Below are 22,783 nucleotides of genomic sequence, written 5' to 3'. Positions count from 1 at the left end.
CCTCTACATCAGTTTCTATTCTTGATGTATGAAGGAACTGAGGGAATCAGGGCAGTGCTGCCCTTAAATAGCCTGGGGAGGGGCTAGAACCACAGAGCGTGAGCACTGCTTCTACAGGTACTGCTAGGTAAAGTTCTCTAGCTTCAATGTGATAGGCGTGTGCATGCCTGAGTGGAATACATGTACATATCTTAAAGAACAGCACTTACAATACAGGCAAATAACAGTTATCAGGGTTCCTGTCCACCTTTTTCTTCCATGTTTCATACCTGTCTAATTTCATGTCCCTTCTTTCCCTTACTGGATCATGCACTCTATCCCTCTTTCTTTCTTTCTTTTTTTTTTTTCATTCTCACAACTTAATTTTTTGCTTTCCAGACCATGTAGTAATCTTTAAATTAAGGGATGAACACAACACAGAACAATATTGCTGTCCTACATGATCAGACAGAAATGTTCTAGCGTAGATATGATGCATTGTGTGGTCAGGTGAATAGTCTGATCCATGAATGTGGAAACTCTTGACTTTTATGAAGAAAAACTATGTAGTCCCTTCTTAATTACATCAAGTAGAATGTGTGCCAGGGTACCTACCTGCAGATATATATTTTTTAAAAACTGTTGTCAATTAATATTAGTCCAAATAACTAGTATATTCCAAAGTATTATTTAATAGATTTCACGTCTGAAGACTGCTCTGTGACTTTAATTGACATGTATTATTCTGCAGAATGTAGCAGGTCAGTAAGGATGCAGTGAGTTGACAGTCTGCTGCACAAGTATTCAGTAGGTGAAATGATGATATCTACATGTCCTGTATTAAAATAATTAGCCATTTTAAATAACATCAAAACTGTGACAGTGACTCTTACAGTGATAGTAGATAGTCTGGCTGTGCTATCACATTTATTGTGAAGAGAGACAGCATGTCCAGTATAGGAACACCAGGCTAAGAGCCAGGAGACCTAGATTTGCCACTGAGCTGTTGTTATACACCTCTACCCCTATATAGCGTGATCCGAATTTGTGTTATATCGGATATAATGCGGTATAGCAGTGCTCCGGGGGGGCAAGTTCGATATAACATGGTTTCACCTATAACACGGTAAGGTATTTTGGCTCCCGAGGACAGTGTTCTATCGATGTAGAGGTGTATTGGGCAAGTCAATTTGTCTGCCTCTGCTTCTCCATCTGTAAAGTGAGGATAAATATACTTGCCCTCATTACTAATCACTTTCAGATCTATAGATGAGAAGTATTATAAGAATTGACTATTAATAATTTTTCAGTGATACCTTTGTGAGGTGGAAAGTGGATAAACTTAAATTGCTGGATGCCAAGTAATTTTATTTTAAAAATTCTAAAGATATTTAATTTAGAAAAACATGAAATGGTAGGCCAGCTCTTACTAATTTTTTCTCTTACCCCCAATCCAGGGGTGACTGCTTCTACTTTAGGCTATGTCTACATTACGAGATAAGGGTATGGTTCCTGTGCTCACATACTTCTTCTCGTGCTAGCTCTCATTGAGTGTGGTTTCAGGCAGGTTTGTACTTGGCACAGTTAGCCATGCCTCTGCTGTCTTTACCAGTGCTACCATGGCTATGCTCTATTTATATTAGTATGAGTTCGATGAGAGCTAGTATGAGTATTTGTACACAAGCAGGGGGAATTACATGGTCAGATTTATCTGGCTCACGAGCATGAGTAGTAGCCTCAGAGCAGACTGTTACAACCAGTTTGGGTTTGTGCCCTGGTTTGTGAGTTCTATACAGTAGAACCTCAGAATTACGAACACCAGAGTTATGAACTGACTAGTCAGCCACACACCTCTTTGGAACTGTAAGTATGCAATCAGACAGCAGAGACCCCTCCACTCCACCCCAAAAAGGGCAAATACTGTACAGTATAGTACTGTGTTAAACGTAAACCACTAAAAAAATAAAGGGTAAGTTTTAAAGAAAGAAAAAGATTTGGCAAGGTAAGGAAACTGTTTCTCTGCTTGTTTCATGTAAATTAAGATGGTTAAAACCAGCATTTTTTTTTCTGCATAGTAAAGTTTCAAAGCTGTATTAAGTCAATGTTCAGCTGTAAAGTTTTGAAAGAGCAACCATAATGTTTTGTTCAGAGTCATGAACAACCTCCATTCCTGAGGTGTTTGTAACTCTGAGGTTCTAGGTACTTAGGTTTTTCGAATCTAGTGTGAACTCCGAAGGCTATTGTAGTGCCTGAACATAGATTCACAGACCAGGGTACCCCAGGGGACTGTCTATTTTGCCACCCTGGCAAGCCTAACTTTGTGAAAGGTGATCTCTTAAACCAAAATTCACAATAATATTCAGGTTGTTCCCAGTCCCAGAGAACCAGGCGATTACTCCAGGTCAGTTGTTCCTCAGATTGCAAACCAAAGACAATGTTTGTATCCAATCCTATAATAAACTAACTAAAGATTTGTTAACTAAGAAGAGAAGTAAGAGCGTTATTTACAAGGTTAAAGCAGGTAAACAGACACACACAAATGAGTTAGTCTTAGGTTCCAGAGAGAAATAAAAGCTGCCAGTTATGTGCCAGTTCTTTTATGTCCTTTAGGGCTAACCCAAGCTAAGCAGCTTGGGGATCACTTGCTTATGCTTAGAAATATTGCCCTCTCCAAATTCTAAGCAGCATAGTGATACAGTTACTCTGATCAGGGATGTGATGGGTTGGATCACAGAAACTCCCTTGGGGCTGCCAACTGATGTGCCAAGACTACTACTGCCCCTGATTTCTCTGCCAGCCTGGGACTCCAGGCAGGGTTGCAGACCCAAGGTCTGAACCACATGCAGACTTAACTGAAAGTAGCTTAAGAAGCGTTCCTGTCTTTAACGCTCAGATGCCCAACTCCTAATGGCATCCAAACCCCAAATAAATCTATTTTACCCTGTGTACAACTTATACAGGGTAAACTCATAAATTGTTCACCCTCTATAACACTGATAGAGAGATATGCACAGCTGTTTGCCACCTCTCCCCCCAGGTATTAATACATACTCTGGGTTAATTAATAAGTAAAAAGTGATTTTATTAAATATAGAAAGGAGGATTTAAGTAGTTCCAAGTAATAGCAGACTGAACAAAGTGAATTACCAAGTAAAATAAAATAAAACATGCCAGTCTAAGCCTAATACAGTAAAAAAACTGAATACAGATAAAATTTCACCCTCAGATGTTTCAATAAGTTTCTTTCACAGACTGGATGTCTTCCTGGTCTGGGCACAATCCTTTCCCCTGTACAGCCCTTGTTTCAGCTCAGGTGGCTGCCTCCTTTGTTCTGTTCCACCCACTTATATCTTTTGCGTAAGGTGAGAATCCTTTGTCCCTCTGGGTTCCCACCCCTCCTTCTCAATGGAAAAACGTCAGGTTAAAGATAGATTCCAGTTCAGGTGACATGATCACATGTCACTGTAAGACCCCAAGCCTTCATTCCTCCCAGCCTGACTCACAGGAAGGCCTGCCTGCAAACAGAGCCATCCACAGTCAATTGTCCCGGTTAATGGGAGCCATCAAGACTCCAAACCACCATTAATGTCCCACACTTTGCATAATTACAATAGGCCCTCAGAGTTATATTTCATATTTCTAGTTTTAGGTACAAGAGTGATACATTTATACAAATAGGATGACCACACTCGGTAGATTATAAGCTCTAGAATGATATGTTACAAGAGACCTTTTGCATGAAGCGTATTTTAGTTACATTATATTCACACTCATCAGCATACTTTCATAAAATCATATAGAGTGAAACAACACAGGGATTTTTATTTCCTTCCCCTAGCATTCAAACTGACGGGACAGGTGTTTGAGCCCCATCTCCTCTTAATGGGTGTGCATGTAGGACAATCAGTCTTAGTCCTTTTGTGACAGATTTTTGTTACCGATCAGGCTGGGGCCTCCTTTTTTGGGGAGAAGATGACGAGGCACACCAAGTGTCTCTAAATTTTAAACCTTTATTGATAAAATAATAAAATAACATCAAAGAGTGCTGGAAATGCTCCCACATCCCTGAGGGGAAGAAAGAAAGTGTAAATGCCCCAAGCCCTAGTCCACTTTCATACTCACACGTGTACGACCCAGACTGGCCACGTCTGGGTGTAATGTCAGAAGAAGGGTGGGGGGAAGATGGACAAGAGTGCTGTCCTGGGCCCAGGCCATCCAAAAATCTGCTAGTTCTCTGAGTTGCTTTAGCTCTCAGGAGGATTTTTAAGTGCTAGGCTCCTTGTGGGTGGAGGGTGGGGTTCATTCAGGGTCCTCTGTTCCTGGTGTTCTTTATACCAGTCCAAACAGGTTTGCTGTGGCCTCCCTGGTTTCCCAAAACATCTTGGCTCCGGAGACTGTTTTCCCTTCTGTTGGCCTTTGCTGTTGCCATTTCATTTGCTCTCACTGTTCTTTCTGTTATCTCTGCAGCTCTGTGTCTCATTCGCTCTCATTGTTCTCGCTATTATCTCTGCAGTTTTGCTCAGCTTATTTTTTGTCTTCTCCCGGCTGGGCGGGGGGTTGGACTCCCCCCCCTTATGTCTTGGCAGGTAGCAGCTGGCCTTGGGTTGGAGTCAGCATCTTATCTTCGGACTGAGCTTGCTAGCTGCAGTGTTGAGTTAACTCATTCTCTGCTTTCTTCTTCCCCCCCCCCCATCCCGCCCCTTGGCCTCTCGTAAACCTGCAAAAGAATCTTCCATTCTCCATTCACACACCTTTAACCCTCCCCAAAAGGCGTTGTGGTGCTTGCTACAGTGTTAGCAATATACAGGGCTGATCTGCCTTCCCAGGGGACTCCCTAGGGGAAGGGGGGCCCTTGGGTTGTGACACTTTGATGTTTCACAATGGCTCATTTTGGTTTTTTTGGACCTTCTTGTGTGCAGGATGAGCACTTTACGTTAATTAATGCTTTTTTCCTGGTTAGTGAGTTACAGTTACAGAGGCTTACGCTGCAAACACTCAGTATAACTTTATACCATGGGATACAAATATTATAAGTGAGATCAAGACAAGCTGGAAAGCTTGTCTTTCTCACCAACAGAAGTCGGTCCAATAAAAGATATTACCTCACCCACTGTGTCTCACCAATACATTCAGCATCCTACAAGCATTTCATCAAATCTAAATATATTCTTATAAACTTAACATCTGTTGTAATAATGTTAACACATAGGTGAGCCAGATTGGTTTCCAGCTATGCATTTGTCGGTGTTCAGTGAGACTTAGAGGCCTTGGCATAGGCTGGCACATTGTCTGCCAGTGTCACAGACATCTGTAGCTTGTAGTGTAGATGAAAACTTAGTCATAGGGATTCATTTGTATACCTTAGGGGACACCATGATTGAGATCAAGCAGAATAACCTCAATTATTAACCATGTGTATTTTATTAGAAGGGAAAAGAAAACATAAAACAACACAAGTAACAGTACAGTAGACTGATTACTTGTGTTAGTCTCTTCTGTATGTGTGTCTGTGGAGAGCTTTTAACAGAGATTATAACTAGGACCCTACCAAATTCACAGTCCATTCTGGTCAATTTCATGACCAGAAGGATTTTTAAAATTGCAAATTTCACAATTTCAGCTATTTAAATCTGAAATGTCATGGTGTTGTAACTGTAGGGGGCCTGACCCTAAAAGGAGTTTTGGAGGGGTTATAAGGTTATCATAGGGGGAGTTACGGTACTGCTACCCTTTCCACTGCTGCTGGCGGAGGCGCTGCTTTCAGAGCGGGGCAGCTGGAGAGCGGTGGCTGCTGGTTGGGAGCCCAGCTCTGAAAGCAGAGCTGCTGCCAGCAGCAGAAGTGCAGAAGTAAGGACGGCATGGTATAGTATTGTCATCCTCGCTTCTGGGTTGCTGTCTGCAGAGCTGAGCGTTCAGTCAGCAACCACCACTCTCTGGCTGCCCAGCTCTGAAGGTAGCAGCGCAGACGTAAGGGTGGCATGGTACGGTATAATATTGCCACTCTTACTTCTGCACTGCTGCTGGCGGAGCGCTGCTTCAGAGTGGGTGCCCAGCCAACATCTGCTGCTCTCCAGCTGCCCAGCTCTGAAGGCATGCAGAAGAAAGGGTGGCATTACTGTGACCCCCTGCAGCTCCCTTTTTGGTCAGGGCCCCCAATTTGAGATACTTTGGTCTGCCCTGTGAAATCTGTATGATATAGGGTAAAAGCACACAAAAGACCAGATTTCCATCAATTTGGTAGAGCCCTAATTATAACCTTGAAAGTGGACTGCTTTTGGGGGATGGGGCATACTTTGGTAAATTAAGACCAATGAATATTGTTTCCCTAAATTATTGTGAATTCAGTCTTGATGTTTTACTAGATACTTAACAACTGTTTGGGCAAAATAGTGTATGGGCAAAATAATGTGCTTACGGGCAGGTGGGACCCTGTCTAGTTATTAATAACAACAACAACCAGTGAGTTTGTAGGTGAGCAACATAAGCAATCTTAACTAAATCCTATGAAATTGAAAAAAAAATGTAAATCTGTTGCTTAAAAGAAGCCATTTAAGGAGCTGTCTTGAGATGTGCCAATTGTGAATATCAAGAACCTTATATCTTACTATTTTTGTTTACTAATATTTAGTCCCATCTCCTCCCCAGGAATCCATGGACTAATAATCATTTGGAGATTAACAGGAGAAACTGTTGGTATTTTAAATTACAACAGCATTTTTATATCCCAGTAAAATCATAGGATTTTAATCTAATCCCTTAGCCATGTCTTAGTTATTTTTTTCTCATCAATCCATGTTGAAATGTTGAGAGGTTTCCTTGGTTTTGGTTTCTTCTTAGTCTTCTCCGTTTTTCTTAGCTCTTATGGCAGCTTGCTTGTAGAGATGGACAGGACATGTTGATAAGTGCTTGCTGTTTAAGCAGGATAGTAGAGGTTGTGTGTGTCTGAGAAATGCTCACTTCAGAGATTTTATACCCTTCTATAATTTCATGGAAATAGAAAGGAAAACACACCTCTTTCAGGCTTCTTTAGATTCAAAACTTGTCGCTGTCGCTCATTGGCTCCATTCCTTGAGGGTTGGTTTAGGTGCCTCCTTCAGCTCTTGAATATGCAGTTTGTTTAATGAATGCACAGAGTTTCTAACTGATTTTGTTAATGTGGCAGGAAAGCATCAGGCAACTTTTAAAGTTAAAATTAACTCTTTTTATTCAGTCAATTTTCTGAGATTTCTTCAATTTTAACAGTTTAACAGGAAATGAAATTCTGTTTCTGAAAAGTCCAAACACTCCTGTTCTTTATGTAAAGTTTTCGGTGTTTAAAACAGTCTTTCACTATTAAATCATTCTTAGAGAGTCGTTAGTTTAAATAGTTATTTAAAAAAAGTTATTTATTCTACATGACAGTTTTAGGAAAGATTATTCTTCTTGTCTTCCTGAGTTGGGTGAGAGTTGCTTGAACACTGTGGTAATTAATTTTCCTACTGATATAAATATTCTGTATTTAAATATTCTTACATTAGTACTTAGTTTAGTAAGGTTATTACATTCTGTGCTGGTACATAAAGCATTTTACTATTACATAGCAATTATATTAGCTTTTTGTTTAGCTAACATATTTGCAAGTATACATTTCACAAAGGTGTTTGTCATTTCAGTGTATAAGAAATAAACATATAAGATTCTAAACACTTCCAACTACATGTTTTTCCTAGAGACTTCTCTGAATCAAGTTTTTAGAATAATTATAAAATTATTTTCCTCAAAGATATTTCTAGAATTCTTTATGTAGTTTTACCCAGATTTATTAATGCATCCTAAGTTCCTGTTCACAGTCAGATCTCTTCCTAAAACGTGAATGTTGTACATGATTTGTCTTCTTGAAATAAGGATTATGTTTCTATCAAGCTGGTATTTTACAGAAAGGGAGGTGTCCTGGTCTAGATAAGACACATTTAGGGGTTTGTCCCTTGACTAAGTTCCATACAGTTACAATCTGTTTGTTACAGCAATTAAACTTCTAGTAACTATTTTGTACAAAGCACAAATTTAAATAACCAATCCATCTTTTAAATACAAACATGGTTTTATGGCTAGAGAGGGCTATCTTTTCTGATATGTTCTTGTCTGTGGGTGATAGCAGAAATTCTGGAATTTCTTTGGCTAACATTAGCATTTTGCAACATAGCTAGCTAAACATAATATGTGTTGTCCTATTTTCAAGTATTATGGCTGTAACATACTTGTGGCTCAGTGGTTCCCAAACTGTGGGTCATGCTCTCAAATGGGGTCATGCTATCAGCAGATGGGGTCATGGTGATCTCTAATGTGCAAAGGATGCCATTTTGCTCCGCTCAACATGACCTCTCGAATACGGTGCATGCAAGGTCATGCTGAGAGAGGACACCATTTTGCTTTTCAAAACAGTGTTGTCCTTGCTTTCTGGGGTCCCATCAGGAAACGTAATTAAAATGGGGTTGTTCTGTCAAAAATTGGGGGGCCCCTGTTGTAGCTATATCTTAATATTCAGTAAACAAGTTGTAACAACTTAATATTTTAAAAGTTATAATCGTATTAATATAATTTTTACATCAGCATTAAGGTGTGTCCCCCACAATTGTTCAGCTTTGCTTTGGCATTAATAAAGTAGCAAGAGATCACGATCCTATGCCAATATTTAATTATCTGATATTTTTTATAGTAATTTTGATAAATGTATTCTCAAACATTAAGAAGAACAAAAAGGGAAAATATCAAGTATTAAACCAATTTTTATTAATTTATTCTTTAGGACATCTGCAGATGAAGGAACTGGGATGCCAGGAAAGCACCTAAGTGAAACTTGAATAAGAATTGCACGAATTAAGGGCCCCTCCTGTTCCAGAGATTAACCGAAATGTATAGACCAGGGGAAACAGTGAAATGTCGACTCAATATGCATGCTCCTCCTCGGATAAGAAGTGTGGAAGTTGCAAGAGGAAGAGCTGGCTATGGGTTCACCCTTTCTGGACAAGCTCCCTGCGTTCTTAGCTGCGTTATGAAAGGAAGTCCTGCAGATTATGTGGGACTTAAAGCAGGGGATCAAATATTTGCAATTAATGAAATTAATGTAAAACAAGCTTCTCATGAAGATGTGGTAAAACTAATAGGAAAATGTTCTGGAGTCCTGCACATGGTCATTGCTGAAGGCAACAATCATATTGACTCATGTTCTAGTGATGAAGAAGTTGGTTTTTATGATGGGAAAGGATGGCTGAAGCCAAAGCCTGACTCTAAAGCCTTGGGTATAAATAGAGCGGAGAAGGTTGTTGAAGAAATGCAGTCTGGCGGAATTTTCAACATGATATTTGAAAATCCTAGTTTTTGTGCTGGTAATGCAGAGAATTCAGTACTAAAACAAAGATCCCTTTCTGAGTCTGCTGCTACTATGTTTGAAACTGGACATGGAAGTATAAATAACAATCCTAATCTACTTTCAAATGAAGAAATATCCAAAGTGTTGCATGATGATTCAGTTTTTCAAATTGGACTGGAAAATCCAGAAGACTTTGGGTTAGATGCAAGTATTTTAAATGTTGCTATGGTGGTAGGTTACCTAGGCTCGATTGAACTTCCTTCAACAAGCTCAAATCTGGAAAATGACAGTTTGCAGGCTATTCGGGGATGTATGAGACGCCTTCGGGCAGAACAGAAAATCCATTCATTGGTGATGATGAAGATTATGCATGACTGTATTCAGCTCTGCAGTGACAAGTCTGGTGTAGTGGCAGAATATCCTGCAGAGAAACTGGCATTTAGTGCTGTGTGCCCTGATGATAGAAGATTTTTTGGGCTAGTTACCATGCAGACAAATGATGATGCAAGCTTGGCTCAGGAAGATGAAGGGGTTCTGAGGACATCTTGTCATGTGTTCATGGTGGATCCAGAATTATTTCATCATAAAATTCACCAAGGTATAGCAAGACGTTTTGGACTGGAGTGTACAGCAGATCCAGACACAAATGGCTGTTTAGAATTTCCAACATCATCTTTACCTGTTCTTCAATTTATCTCTGTCCTCTATAGGGATATGGGTGAGCTGATTGAGGGAATGCGAGCAAGAGCTTTTCTTGATGGTGATGCAGATGCTCATCAGAATAATAGTACAAGCAGCAACAGTGATAGTGGTATTGGAAATTTTAACCAAGAAGAAAAAAGCAATAGAGTTTTGGTGGTTGATTTAGGAGGCAATCCAAGTAAACATATTCCTAATAGTATATGGGAAAATCCAGTCGGAAGGGGACAGAATCAACATGCTTCCCATTGGAATGGCTTCTGTCAAGAACAAGAAGGAAACACTCATTTAGAAATAATTCAGAATGACAAATCACAAAATTTAAGTAAGCACTTAAGTCCTTCAGCTCGTATTGAAGTTCCGCTAGTTTCTTCTCGAAGTTCAGTGCCGCCATCCAAGAAAAGTATTGTAGGCATAGGCAATCAGAGATGGTTGCCTGTTCATGTCTTACAAGAATGGCAACATGGAAATGCCAGTGACCAAGAGTCTTATACGGATTCTACAGATGGCTGGTCAAGTATTAACTGTGGTACTCTTCCCCCTCCAATGAATAAGATTCCAGCTGACAGATATAGAGTTGATGGCAGCTTTGGTCAGCCCCAGTTAAGATCCTATATAAATGAATGGTCTAAGAATGTATTTTGCACGCACAAGAAGTTTGGTCCTCAACACAATATTAGAAAGTCTAAAGAAGCTAAAAAGGTAAGAATGTTCATATATAGGGCACTGCAAAACACTCTGAAGTTACACTGTTATATATGTGTAATAAAACTTTTAATTTGTATAACATTTGTAATTATAAAATTGTACATAGAGGTGTTAATATGTGGACCTTCTGAGCTATTCTTCCCGCCCTCCTCCTGTGTGGTCTCTGCAATTGCGACAAATGGGGAAGGCTTAATAATAACCTTTTGCATAAAAATCTGTTAATTAATATGCTAATTAATTCCCAGACACAAAAGATGTTAAGGTGAAGTTGAAGTTGAGAGAATATTTCAGTAACTTAAGGATAAAAAACTGTACAAAGAACATTGTTCAGGAAAACCAACCTTTTTAAAAAGGAAATTCAGAGTAGAGGTAAAATTTAAATACAAACACTTGAAAAAGTAGAAAATCAAAGGTAAACTTACTTTACTATTTCAAACTTCCAGACTTTTAATAGCTTTATTTTGCTAATGACAATGTTCTTGTAAGGATTTTCACAGATGTGTGTCTATCATAATTTAATCTCTACAGAGTTTTTTTGTTTGGAAGTTACTTTAGTTTTTAAAATAGTCATAACATCAGACAGGAAGAGAAGGCATGGGGTGTGGAACCAACAACACTTGCCACCGTTTCTGCAGACTTCCTGAGATTTGCAGGAAGGGAGCCCTAATCCTGTGCACCTCTTGAGAGCTTTTGCAGGGGAGTCTCTCTCATGTGAATCTAAGGAGTTTCACAGGAGTAGAGTTCTGTCAAGGTATCTTAGGAGGATTTTTGGGAGCTCCCCCATGCTATGCAATCCTTTAGGCACCGCAGGAGCTTTAGGCTACCAATGCTTATTTAACTTAATAAACTCCTAGCAGTGGCTGTGAGACTCCGAATAAGCCTAGTGAGGATTGCGTGCAGGTGGGAAGCCTCTAAACTAATTTTAAGGCTTGTAGAAGGTAGGAGTGTGAGGCTCTGATGAGTCCATTTGGAATCTGCTTAAGGGCTGCAGTGGAAGTGAAATGGGCCCTGCTCTGCTGTTGCCCCCCAGGCCTCCTTCCCCAATCTGTGCTGCCCGCATGCCACTTCCGTGCTGCTCTTCCATTTCTTCTCTCTCTACTGTTCCACCAAACTTGAGGCTCTTACGTGCCCCAGGCCATTTATGGAATTGCTAAGGAATTGTAGGAAAACAACAGTCCAAGAGCTCTGAAAAAGTATGGGGATGCTGGGACTGACAGTTTCCATTTTCATTTTTGAAGCTAGGGTCTGGCAAAAAAGCAGGCTTGTATAATTGTGATGATCACCACTGTTCTAACTTCAATTTTTGGTGGGAAAATACTCTTCCTTCTTTGATGCTTGCATGTGTCCATTTCAGTGTAAGTATTTGTGCACCCACACAGTTGCCAGAAATTTTCCTATGGGAGTATCCGTTGGGTTGGCTCTAGTGCCTTCTGGCATCGCATCCTGGTATAAGGCCCTGCTGACCCTGCCATCCTTCAGTTCCTTCTTACCGCCCATGACAGTTGCTGGAGCCTCTCATTGCTTAGGCAATCTCATCCTTAATGGTTTTTCTCAAATTTTAGTGTAAATAGTTAGTAGTTTGTTAGTTTTAGATAGTTTGGACAGCCTTACTTTCAAATAGCAGCGTTGTCCTTTGTCCTGGTGCTGAGGCATGCCTTGGTTGATGGGGTTTCAACCTTGTGCTGCATGAAACAAGTCTATGCCTTTGAGCAATCTGCACTCGAGCTGTCTCATGTGCTTAGGGGAAGCTCATAGGAAAGACCATTGTCTAATTTGTAACGTATTTAAGCCTTGGACCCAGAAAGATCACGCTGTTTACTTGAAGGACCTACTCATTGAGGCAGCCTTAAGACTGGCCTTGCAGCCGCAGTTGGACTTGGCACTGAGCACCTCAGCCTTGGTGCAGAGCGCTCCTCCATCTCTGAGAGGTGCAGTCCACGATGGAAGATCTTCCTTTTTGAGTGCACAAAGCTCTTTACTGATAATACTGATGCCTTCCTTCATACCCTAAAGGATTCCAGGACTACCCTCTAGTGACTGGGAATCTATAGACTGGGGTAAAAGACGTTTTAGTCCCCAGTCTCAGCGCAGACCTTATGCGTCTCAATATCAACCATTATGAACTGCAGATTGAGAAAGGGAAGTTCCCAAAGTGCAAGCCTCATCCCAATCTGCTGCTGTAAAGGCCACTTTTGACAGGCAGGTTGGGGCGCTGTGAGACCAATCCCCACAACTGATGCAATCAACCATGGTTGTATATTCATTTGGCCACTGATTAGCAGCGTTCTGATGTGCTTGGGAACGCATAATGTCGGACCAATGGGTTATAGAGATCGTCTGATCCAGCTACCCCATCCATTTGACCCCATATCCCCTCTGATATACCTTTCCTCATCCTTCAGGGACCCTTCTCACGAAAGTTTATCTTCTCCAGTTAGAAACCATAGAACCACTAGCTCAGCATCTACAAAGTAAAGAGTTCTACTGTCGTTACCTCCTAATACCTAAAATAAAGGGAGGCTGGAGACCCATACTGGACCTCATAGCTCTCAACAATTTGTCAAGGCTCAGAAGTTCAAGATGGTCACCTCATTGGTGATCATTCTAACTCTGGAACAGGGAGACTGGTTTTTGGCTCTCAACCTCCAGGATGCCTACTTTCACATCTCGACCTTACTCGCTCGCAGGAAGTTTCTCAGGTTCACTCTGGGAAACTACTATTAGCAATAAAGAGTCCTCCCCTTCAAACTATCATTTGTCCCAAGAGTATTTTCCAAAGTTCTCTCAGTGGTAGCTGCTCACATGCGTTCACAAGGAATAAGGATTTACCTATATCTGGACAACTGTCTCCTCAGAGCCTGATTTCTCCAAGAAGCCCACAGAGCCATCAATACTATAATATACTTAAAAGCAGCAGAGAATCCTGTGGCACCTTATAGACTAACAGACGTTTTGGATCATGAGCTTTCGTGGGTGAATACCCACTTCGTCAGACATTCATCGTATTCACCCATGAAAGCTCATGATCCAAAACGTCTGTTAGTCTATAAGGTGCCACAGGATTCTCTGCTGCTTTTACAGATTCAGACTAACACGGCTACCCCTCTGATACTATAATATACTTGTTACAGAACTGGGTTTACAGATCAACACCCAGAAGTCAACCCTCGCTCCAGTGCAGTGCCTGGCATTCCTAGGGGCTGACCTAGATGCCGTACAGGCCAAAGCCCTCCTACTTCAACACAGGTTTCTATCCTTTCTTTTACTTATTGATACCATTCAATACAGTCCACAGATACCAGTCAGTCTTTGCCTTGAACTCTTGGGGCATGTGTCAATAGGCCTGGCAGTGATACCACACGCTAGACTCCACATGCAAAGCCTCCAACTATGGTTCAGTTCGGTTTAGAGACCAGAGACAGGCTGGACAAACCTCTGTTACTACCCACCGGGATGAAAAACTCCTTAAACTGGTGGAAGGTCCCAGCCAATGTGTGCAAAGGGATCTCCTTCTCTCACACATCACCATCATTGCTCCTTACCACCAATGCATCACTTATTGGGTGGGGTGTGCATTTAAATGGTCTCCTGACCCAAGGCAAATGGTTGCTTACAGAGATGCCTCTCCACATAGCTCTCCTTGAACTGAGAGCAGTCAGGAACGCTTGCATCCATTTCCTCCTGCTGATCGCAGAATCACATACAAAGATCTTAATGGACAACATAGTCTGTATATACTACATCAACTGACAAGGGGGGGCCAAGTCTCTCTCCCTATGTGCAGAGGCAATGAGATTATGGAACTGGTGCATCTTCCACAACGTAGCTCTGTCCACAGCTTGCCTCCCAAAAAAATAGACCTTGATAGTGGACCATCTCAGTCTCAAATTCTCACATGATCATGAGTGGGAAATATACCCATCAGTACGCCATGACTTATTCACATCATGGGGAACACTGTCCACAGACCTATTTGCCACTTACCAGAACAAGAAATGTCTACGCTACTGCTCCAGGGTGGGGACGAGGCAGCACTCTCTGGGCAATGCCCTTCTACTTCCCTGGGACAAAGACTTTCTTTACACCTTTCCTGCATTTCCTCTACTACTGAAGATCCTGTTAAAGATAAAAAGGGATGGCACTAACAACATCCTGATTGCTTCAAGTTGGCTGAGACAGAACTGGTACTCTTACCTAGCACAGCTGGCGATGTGCTTGCCGATCTCTCTCTTGACCTTTCTGCACCTCCTCTCACAGGACAGAGGGCATATCCTGCATCTGAATTTAGGGATTCTCTGCCTCAGAGCTCGGTTCCTGCTTGGTTCCAACACCGAGAGAACTCCTGCTCAAGGGAGATACCAGAGTTTCTATTGTACAATAGAAAGTCCTCCACACGACAAACTTACCTGCAGAAATGGTCCAGGTTTCAGATTTGGTGCACATCCCAACAAATCTCCCCAACATCCGTGACTTTTCCACACATCCTAGATTATGCTATGATAAAGTCAGGATTATCCCTAAACTCTCTTATGGTCCATCTAGCAGCTATTACAGCCTTTCACCAACTTCTAGAAGGATACTCAGTGCTATCACACCCAAACACTAAAAGGTTCTTTAAGGGTATAATAAACCTTTTCCCTCAATCTTGACTTTCTTCCCCCATGTGGGGCCCAAACTTCATACTGAAAGGGCTGACTAGGCCCTCCTTCAAACCCATAGCCACCTGTTCACTTACAAACCTCTCACTGAAAACAACATTCCTGATAATTACCTTGGCTAGAAGAACAGGAGGGAAAGCAGCTCTGATGGCACATCTCCTGTACACAGTATTTTTTCCAGACAAGGTTACACTCAGACTGTATCCAAAATTCATCCCTAAGATAACCTCCCTGTTTCACATGAATCAAATCGATTCACCTTGCAATCTTCTACTTCAAGCCTCACCAAGACAATAGGGAGGCTATACTACATATCCTAGATGTTAGGAGAGCCCTAACCTTCTACCTTGATAGGACAAATGCCTTTGGGAAGTCTCCTACACATTTTCTCTATGGGGAAAGATCCAAGGGCTCAGCAATATCAGCCCAAAGACTCTCCAAGTGGGTCTCGAATTGTATCAGACAAATTTCTAACATGACCCCTCCAGAGTCGATCCATACACACTCCACAAGATCAATCTCCTCATCTCTCGCCACCTTCAAGAATGTCCCTATCTCAGATATCTGTAGAGCGGTGACGTGGGCATCAAACCATATTTTCTCAGAACACTATTCAATCACTAGCGACTTGATGCCATCTTTGGCTCCACAGTACTGTCATCTGTAACTGAACTGATTCTGAAGTCCCAGCCCTTCAGAAGGGGTACTCCTTGAAGGGCGGTGTCACATACAGTGCAGTATCCATAGGGACACAAATTGAAGAAGTTACCTTGTGCAGTAATGATGGTTCTTTGAGATTGTGTTCCTATGGGTGCTCTGCAACCCTTCCTTCTCCCTTCTACTTCAGAGTTCTTGTCTATGACTCTGTGGTAGAGAAGAAACTGAGGAGGGTTAGTCCATGTGCACTGACTGGCCTCATGGCGCAGCACAAGGAGAGACTGTAGGTGTGGGGGCCCAACAGACACTGCTACCAAAGTTCTCCGATCACTAGTGCAGAGATGAAGACACACCTACAGTGGAGCACCCATAGGGACACACATCTCGAAGAACCATAGTTACAGCACACGGTGAGTAACTTCTTCTTTCAGGCACCTCAATAGACCATGGAATGATTACAGAATGGCATACTTACAGGCATGGCAATGTAAGGTTATTATTTTTAAGAAACAGGAATGGCCCTAGCAAAAAAGGTCTGTGGTTTTTCTGTAAACTATACAGTTAAAAGATATTCTTTACTGTTTACATATCCTGCTTGCCTTTTTGAGTTCCATGTGGTGGTGTTGAGGGTAACCATGTTGCTGGCATACACTCCGCCATTAACAAATACACATTGCTAACTGGGGCTTCTCATAAGTTTTGCATTGGTTCCTGGAGCAGAAATTCCTCTTATTATTGTGTTAATAAACGTTAAAATGGAGCCCAAAACTTAGGGCTTGGCTACATTGGCACTTTACAGTGCTGCAACTTTCGCGCTCAGAGGTGTGAAAAAACACCCCCCGAGCGCTGCAAGATGCAGCGCTGTAAAGTGTCAGTGTAATCCAGGTGGCAGCACTGGGAGCGCGGCTCCCAGCACTGCACTCTACACCCGTAAGGGCTGTGGTTTACAAGCAGCGCTGGGAGAGCTCTCTCCCAGCGCTGCGGCTCTGACTACACTCACACTTCAAAACGCTGCCATGGCAGCGCTTCCACAGCACTGCCGGGGCAGCGCTTTGAAATTTCTAATGTAGCCAAGCCCTTATTGAGCTTAAGATCTGTGTCTGCTGCAGGCTCCGCAGTGGGCTGTCCTTTGGAGGTGCATCAGCTTTTCCGAGTATAGACCCAGAATGTGCTGCTCCTGCTCCGGAACCAGTTTCAGCAACAGAGTGACTTCAGTGTCCCCATTCAGTGCCTGGTGCTTTCTCTCATCAGTCCCCATGCTGGATTCTGGAGCCAGCAGGGCACCATTCGGCTGACTAGGCCCAGCACCCAAACTCCTCATAATATGGGCATGATGTTGGCAAGTTGCCAGGCATGCGGTTCTGATCTCTGGTTTTATGGTACTTAATCTTGAGCTACTAAAGTGTTTCTCAAAGTGGGGTCACTACTTGTGTAGGGAAAGCCCCTGGCGGGCTGGGCCAGTTTGTTTACCTGCCCTGTCTGCAGGTCCGGCTGATCGTAGTTCCCACTGGCTGCAGTTTGCTGCTGCAGGCCAATGGGGGCTGCTGGAATCAGCGGCCAGTAAGTCCCTCTGCCTGCGCCGCTTCCAGCAGCTCCCATTGGCCGCAGTTTGCTGCTCCAGGCCAGTGGGAGCCGCGATTGGCTGGACCTGCGGATGGGGCAGGTAAACAAACCAGCCCAGCCCTCCACGGGCTTTCCCTACACAAGCGGCAACCTTGGTTTGAGAAACACTGAGCTACTTAATCTGCTCCTTGCACTGGTCACCAGTTTGGTAAGTTTGCATAGCTGCCAGCTTTTTCACTATTAGTGAGTATGTGTAGTCATTCCTAGTCCAGTGTTACTGGCTTTGCACCACAGATTTACCAATACCAGGCTGTGCTCCTGTGACCTTGAAGCAGTATGATTGGCAAAAGAGATGTTCTGTTCAGTCTGCATTGCAAACACAGAATGCTCTCTGGTGTATTTGCAATTCAGTGGTCAGAAAGGTTAACACTGACTCACTGAGCTGCTGTAGTACACCAAGGGTGGTGGCTTCCATTTTCAACAGAAGAGATTCAAGAACTCAATAATAATGATGGATTTCAATTATCCCCATATTGACTGGGAACATTTCACTTCAGGACGAAATGCAGAGAGAAAATTTCTTGATACTTTAAATGACTGCTTCATGGAGCAGCTGGTACGGGAACCCACAAGGGGAGAGGCAACTCTATATTTAGTCCTGAGTGGAGCGCAGGAGCTGGTCCAAGAGGTAACTACAGGGACTAAAGTGAAATCCCGGCAAGCTGCATGGGCGCTTTTTAAAGACACCATAATAGAGGCCCAACTTCAATGTATACCCCAAATTAAGAAACACAGTAAAAAAACTAAGAGCCACCGTGGCTTAACAGCCATGTAAAAGAAGCAGTGAGAGATGAAAAAGACTTCCTTTAAAAAGTGGAAGTCAAATCCTAGTGAGACAAATAGAAAGGAGCATAAACACTGCCAAATTAAGTGCAAGAATGTAATAAGAAAAGCCAAAGAGGAGTTTGAAGAACATCTAGCCAAAAACTCCAAAGGTAATAACATGTTGTTTTTAAGTACATCAGATGCAGGAAGCCTGCTAAACAATGAGTGGGGCCCCTTGATGATCGAGATACAGAAGGAGTGCTTAAAGACGATAAAGTCATTGCGGAAAAACTAAATGCATTCTTTGCTTCAGTCTTCACGGCTGAGGATGTTAGGGAGATTCCCAAACCTGAGCCGGCCTTTGTAGGTGACAAATCTGAGGAAACTGTCACAGATTGAAGTGTCACTAGAGGAGGTTTTGGAATTAATTGATAAACTCAACATTAACAAGTCACCGGGACCAGATGGCATTCACCCAAGAGTTCTGAAAGAACTCAAATGTGAAGTTGCGGAACTATTAACTAAGGTTTGTAACCTGTCCTTTAAATCGGCTTCTGTACCCAATGACTGGAAGTTAGCTAATGTAATGCCAATATTTAAAAAGGGCTCTAGAGGTGATCCGGCAATTACAGACCGGTAAGTCTAACGTCAGTACCGGGCAAATTAGTTGAAACAATAGTTAAGAATAAAATTGTCAGACACATAGAAAACATAAATTGTTGAGCAAAAGTCAACATGGTTTCTGTAAAGGGAAATCGTGTCTTACTAATCTATTAGAGTTCTTTGAAGGGGTCAACAAACATGTGGACAAGGGGATCCAGTGGACATAGTGTACTTAGATTCCAGAAAGCCTTTGACAAGGTCCCTCACCAAAGGCTCTTACGTAAATTAAGTTGTCATGGGATAAAGGGGAAGTCCTTTCATGGATTGAGAACTGGTTAAAAGGGAAGGAACAAAGGGTAGGAATAAGTGTCTATCTTAATTCCAAATGGAGGACCCAAGGGTAAGCCTCTGATTATCCCAAGGGAGACCAATTCTATTTCAATTTATTCATAAATGATCTGGAGAAGCTCTTATGTAAATTAAAGTGGTGGCAAGGGAAGTTTGGATTGAAGAATACTAAAAAGACAGGGAACTCAAGGGTAGGAATTAATGGTAAATTCTCAGAATGGAGAGGGGTAACTAGTGGTGTTCCCCAAGGGTCAGTCCTAGGACCAATCCTATTCAACTTATTCATAAATGATCTGGAGAAAGGGGTAAAAGTGAGGTGGCAAAGTTTGCAGATGATACTAAACTGCTCAAGATAGTTAAGACCAAAGCAGACTGTGAAGAACTTCAAAAAGATCTCACAAAACTAAGTGATTGGGCAACAAAAAGCAAATGAAATTTAATGTGGATAAATGTAAAGTAATGCACATTGGAAAAAATAACCCCAACTATACATACAATATGATGGGGGCTAATTTAGCTACAACGAATCAGGAAAAAGATCTTGGAGTCATCGTGGATAGTTCTCTGAAGATGTCCATGCAGCAGTGTGCAGAGGCGGTCAAAAAAGCAAACAGGATGTTAGGAATTGTTAGGTATCATTAAAAAGAGGATAGAAAATAGGACGGAGAATATCTTATTGCCCCTGTATAAATCCATGGTATGCCCACATCTTGAATACAGCATACAAATCTCAAAAAAGATTTACTGGCACTAGAAAAGGTTCAGAGAAGGGCAACTAAAATGATTAGGGGTTTGGAACGGGTCCCACATGAAGAGAGATTAAAGAGGGTAGGACTTTTCAGCTTAGAAAAGAGGAGACTAAGGGGGGATATTATAGAGGTATATAAAATCATGAGTGGTGCGGAGAAAGTAAATAATAAAAAGTTATTTATTTGTTCCCATAATACAAGAACTAGGGGCCACCAAATGAAATTAATGGGCAGCAGGGTTAAAACAAATAAAAGGAAGTTCTTCTTCACACAGTGCACAGTCAACTTGTGGAACTCCTTGCCTGAGGAGGATGTGAAAGCTAGGACTAGAACAGCGTTTAAAAGAGAATTGGATAAATTCATGGTGGTTAAGTCCATTAATGGCTATTAGCCAGGATGGGTAAGGAATGGTGTCCCTAGCCTCTGTTTGTCAGAGGATGGAAATGGATGGCAGGAGAGAGATCAATTGATCATTGCCTTTTAGGTCCATTCCCTCTGGGGCACCTGGCATTGGCTACTGTCGGTAGACAGGATACTGGGCTTGATGGACCTTTGGTCTGACCCGGTACAGCCATTATTATGTTCTTAAGATCCTTGGAATAGATAGGACAAAGAATGTTGGCCTGTGGGATTGTGGGATACTTTTTGGAGGAGTCCCAGGACCTGAGTTAAGCAGGGCTATGTCTACACTACAAAACAATAGGGCTCAAATCCTGGGTCAAGGCCTGACCTGGTCTCAGATCCTGCAACCTCACAGGGTCCTAGGACCCTTGGTCAAAGCCCTGAGTTAGCATGATTTGTGTGTGGATAGAAGTGGCGGATAGGCTTGAGCTTGGGCTTACACTGGAGTGTAGATGTACCCGGTGTCTTTGTTATCTGATATCGATGAGATACCACAGTTTGCACTGCCCCACCTAATTTTAAAAACCCTGTCTTTTTATATGGTCTGAGACAAAAACTTGTTTTTGGAGGGAAAAATACTTTTTCATGATTAATTTTACTATGTGTATTGTTTTGGTGTTTTCATTTTACTTAATTTCTTATGGATTTTTTTGCGGTATCTTTAGGTTACATGAGTGATAAGCTAAGGGGAGCTCTAATCCGGTCATTATTATTATATCATTATTGTATCATTTCTTCCAGAATTCATCTGTACTAGCAATTTTTTTATTGACTACCCAGTTCTTTATAGAAAAATCTGCTATAACAATATCACCCAGTTTTGTTTATACTTTTGTATACACTTTTAGTAGTTTGATAGTTTTTTCCACTAGACACCTGGATTCTTAAAGATATGAAAATGCTGAGGAAAACTAGATACAGCTCAACACTCAATCATATGAAACTCCTAAATATAGGTCACTTACAGGTTAAAAACTAATTAGAATTCAAACACGCTCTTTGGTAATGCTATAAAGATTTTGGAAGAATAGTTCATATGTAAATTAATATGCAAGAAAAAAATAAACTAAAAGGGTTAATATTTACTAACAAGTATAAGACTTCCTAAGTTGTCAGATTAATTTTCTAGTTTCTTTACCATTCTAGAGTTAGGCTTCAGGAATTTTGGCTTTTTTTTTCAGCCTCTGCGCAAACATCTATCTGCTCTTCTGGTTTATTGATCCAGAGATTATGTTTCAGATAGAAAACATATCTTATACCACTATTTAACTAATAAATTGTGATAGAATTGGCACTCTGTACCAAAAAAAAAAAAAAAAAAAAAAGTTAATCTAGTATATATGCATGATTCAAAGTATTTTTTAGCCAGATGGCAGCATGCTTCTTTGAAAAAGTCAGCTTCATCCTTACTAATTTTTCTACAGTAGTTCATAGTACAGTAAAAGCTGTTTTATCCGACATGTTGGGAGAATGGGGGGTAAAAATGCTGGTTAACTAAGGGGAAGAGAGTTTGGGTGCAGGAGGGGCTCGGGGCAGTGGCTTGGGGTGCTGGATCCGGGGGCCGCTCACCTCAAGCGGCTCCCTGCAAGTGGTGACCTCTCTCGGCTGCTCCTAAGCGGAGGTGTGGCAGGCAGCTCTGTGCGCTACCTCCACAGCTCCCATTGGCTAAGGGCAGCTATGTTGCTAGCACTCGGGGCCCTGTGCCAGCTAGATTATAAACCGGAATTTCAATGAAGATCAGAAATGCTGGTTTATAGATTTTTCCCATTGGTGAAGTGCCAGATAAAATAGCTTTTACTGTATATAACAAGGTGTGGCAAATTGCTGGCACTATTATGATGGGTCCCATGCTTTCTCGTACGGGGGGTTCAGGGCACCATTTCTCGCCCCTGAACTGTGGTATCAACTGTCCCACTAGTGTCCCAGAAAAGGAGAATGGAGAGGGAGGGACCCGGGCCCGCCTTCTACTCTGGCTACTTCTACTCTCCCAACCCCTTGTTTCTGTAGAGTCCCTCTGCTCTGCACAAGCCAGGTTTCCCTCTACCTAGGGTCTTGGTCTTCTGGCCCGCTACAGCAGTTCTCCAAACTGCTCTCTGCTCCAACACCAAACTACTCTGCTTCAACTCCTCCAACTGTCTGATTGAAGCAGGGGTTTTTAATCAGGTGACTGGCTTCAAGTGCTCTAATTGAATTAATTGGTTTTAGATGTTCTAATTGATTTGTAGCAGCCTCTCTTCCCTGTA

At 41.9% G+C, this 22,783-nt stretch overlaps 1 protein-coding gene across 2 annotated transcripts in view; it reads left to right on the top strand.

Annotated features, from left to right (window-relative positions):
- Positions 1-22,783, top strand: part of RGS12 (regulator of G protein signaling 12) — a 168,153-nt gene that overhangs the window by 16,283 nt on the left and 129,087 nt on the right. For both annotated transcript variants that reach the window (XM_032788633.2, XM_032788634.2), the window contains exon 2: positions 8,765-10,729. In XM_032788633.2, the coding sequence (XP_032644524.1) occupies positions 8,870-10,729 (1,860 nt within the window). In that variant the 5' untranslated portion in view covers positions 8,765-8,869. The remainder of the gene's footprint in view (positions 1-8,764; positions 10,730-22,783) is intronic.

This window comes from Chelonoidis abingdonii, chromosome 5, assembly GCF_003597395.2.
Source record: "Chelonoidis abingdonii isolate Lonesome George chromosome 5, CheloAbing_2.0, whole genome shotgun sequence".
In the NCBI taxonomy this organism is placed as follows: domain Eukaryota; kingdom Metazoa; phylum Chordata; order Testudines; family Testudinidae; genus Chelonoidis; species Chelonoidis abingdonii.
This window is presented reverse-complemented; position numbering and strand designations above follow the sequence as displayed.